We start from the raw sequence: 871 nt of genomic DNA, 5'->3' as shown, positions 1-871 counted from the left end.
GGGGAGGCTGGCGTTTGAACATCTGGAGAAAGGAAACATCATGTTCTACCAAGAAGACCTGGAGCAGTGTGGTATTGATGTCACAGAGGCCTCGGTGTACTCAGGACTTTGTACTGAGATCTTCAGAAGAGAGAGTGTGATCTTCCAGAAAACAGTCTACTGCTTTGTTCATCTGAGCGTTCAGGAGTTTCTGGCTGCAGTCTACATGTTCCACTGTTACACCAACAGGAAAACAGAGGTCCTGGAGAACTTCCTGGGAGAAGACTACAGTGCCTCATCCCTGAATGTCTTCCTGAGGAGAGCCATGGAGAAATCCCTCCAAAGTAGAAACGGTCACCTGGACCTGTTCGTTCGCTTCCTTCATGGCCTCTCTCTGGAGTCCAACCAGAGACTCTTAGGAGGTCTGCTGGGTCAGACAGAGAACGGTCCAGAAACCATCCAGAGAGCCATCAAGAACCTGAAGGAGATGAATACTTATAAAACCTCTCCTGACAGAAGCATCAACATCTTCCACTGTCTGATGGAGATGAAGGATCACTCAGTTCATCAGGAGATCCAAGAGTTCCTGAAGTCAGAGAACAGATCAGAGGAGAAACTCTCTGAGATCCACTGCTCAGCTCTGGCCTACATGCTGCAGATGTCAGAGGAGGTTCTGGAGGAGTTGGACCTGGAGAAGTACAACACATCAGTGGAGGGACAACGGAGACTGATCCCAGCTGTGAGGAATTGCAGGAAGGCTGTGTAAGTCCAGACATGATGACGAACGTTATCACACAGAGTACATTAGTCATTTATTTTTTTGAATTAAAATAATCTAATTATTCTTAGTTTTACAATGAAAAAAACAGTTTTAAATGAACCAAAATGTTCA

At 45.8% G+C, this 871-nt stretch overlaps 1 protein-coding gene across 1 annotated transcript; it reads left to right on the top strand.

Annotated features, from left to right (window-relative positions):
• The first annotated feature begins 6 nt into the window (after positions 1-6).
• LOC147817238 (NLR family CARD domain-containing protein 3-like) lies at positions 7-745 on the top strand. Its single transcript, XM_087171336.1, has one exon. It carries the CDS (start codon positions 41-43, stop codon positions 743-745), a length of 705 nt encoding a protein of 234 aa, XP_087027462.1. The 5' UTR covers positions 7-40.
• The last annotated feature ends 126 nt before the right edge of the window (positions 746-871 follow it).

Source organism: Seriola lalandi, unplaced genomic scaffold, assembly GCF_002814215.2.
Source record: "Seriola lalandi dorsalis isolate HSWRI2012SDOR001 ecotype SW California unplaced genomic scaffold, Sedor1 jcf7180002054984, whole genome shotgun sequence".
NCBI lineage: Eukaryota > Metazoa > Chordata > Actinopteri > Carangiformes > Carangidae > Seriola > Seriola lalandi.
The sequence above is the reverse complement of the archived record's forward strand: the minus strand, read 5'-3'. Positions and strand labels throughout refer to the sequence as shown.

Coding starts and splice junctions, on each gene's coding strand:
- LOC147817238 (XM_087171336.1), top strand. CDS start 41: ATGTTCTACCAAGAAGACCTGGAGCAGTGTGGTATTGATGTCACAGAG.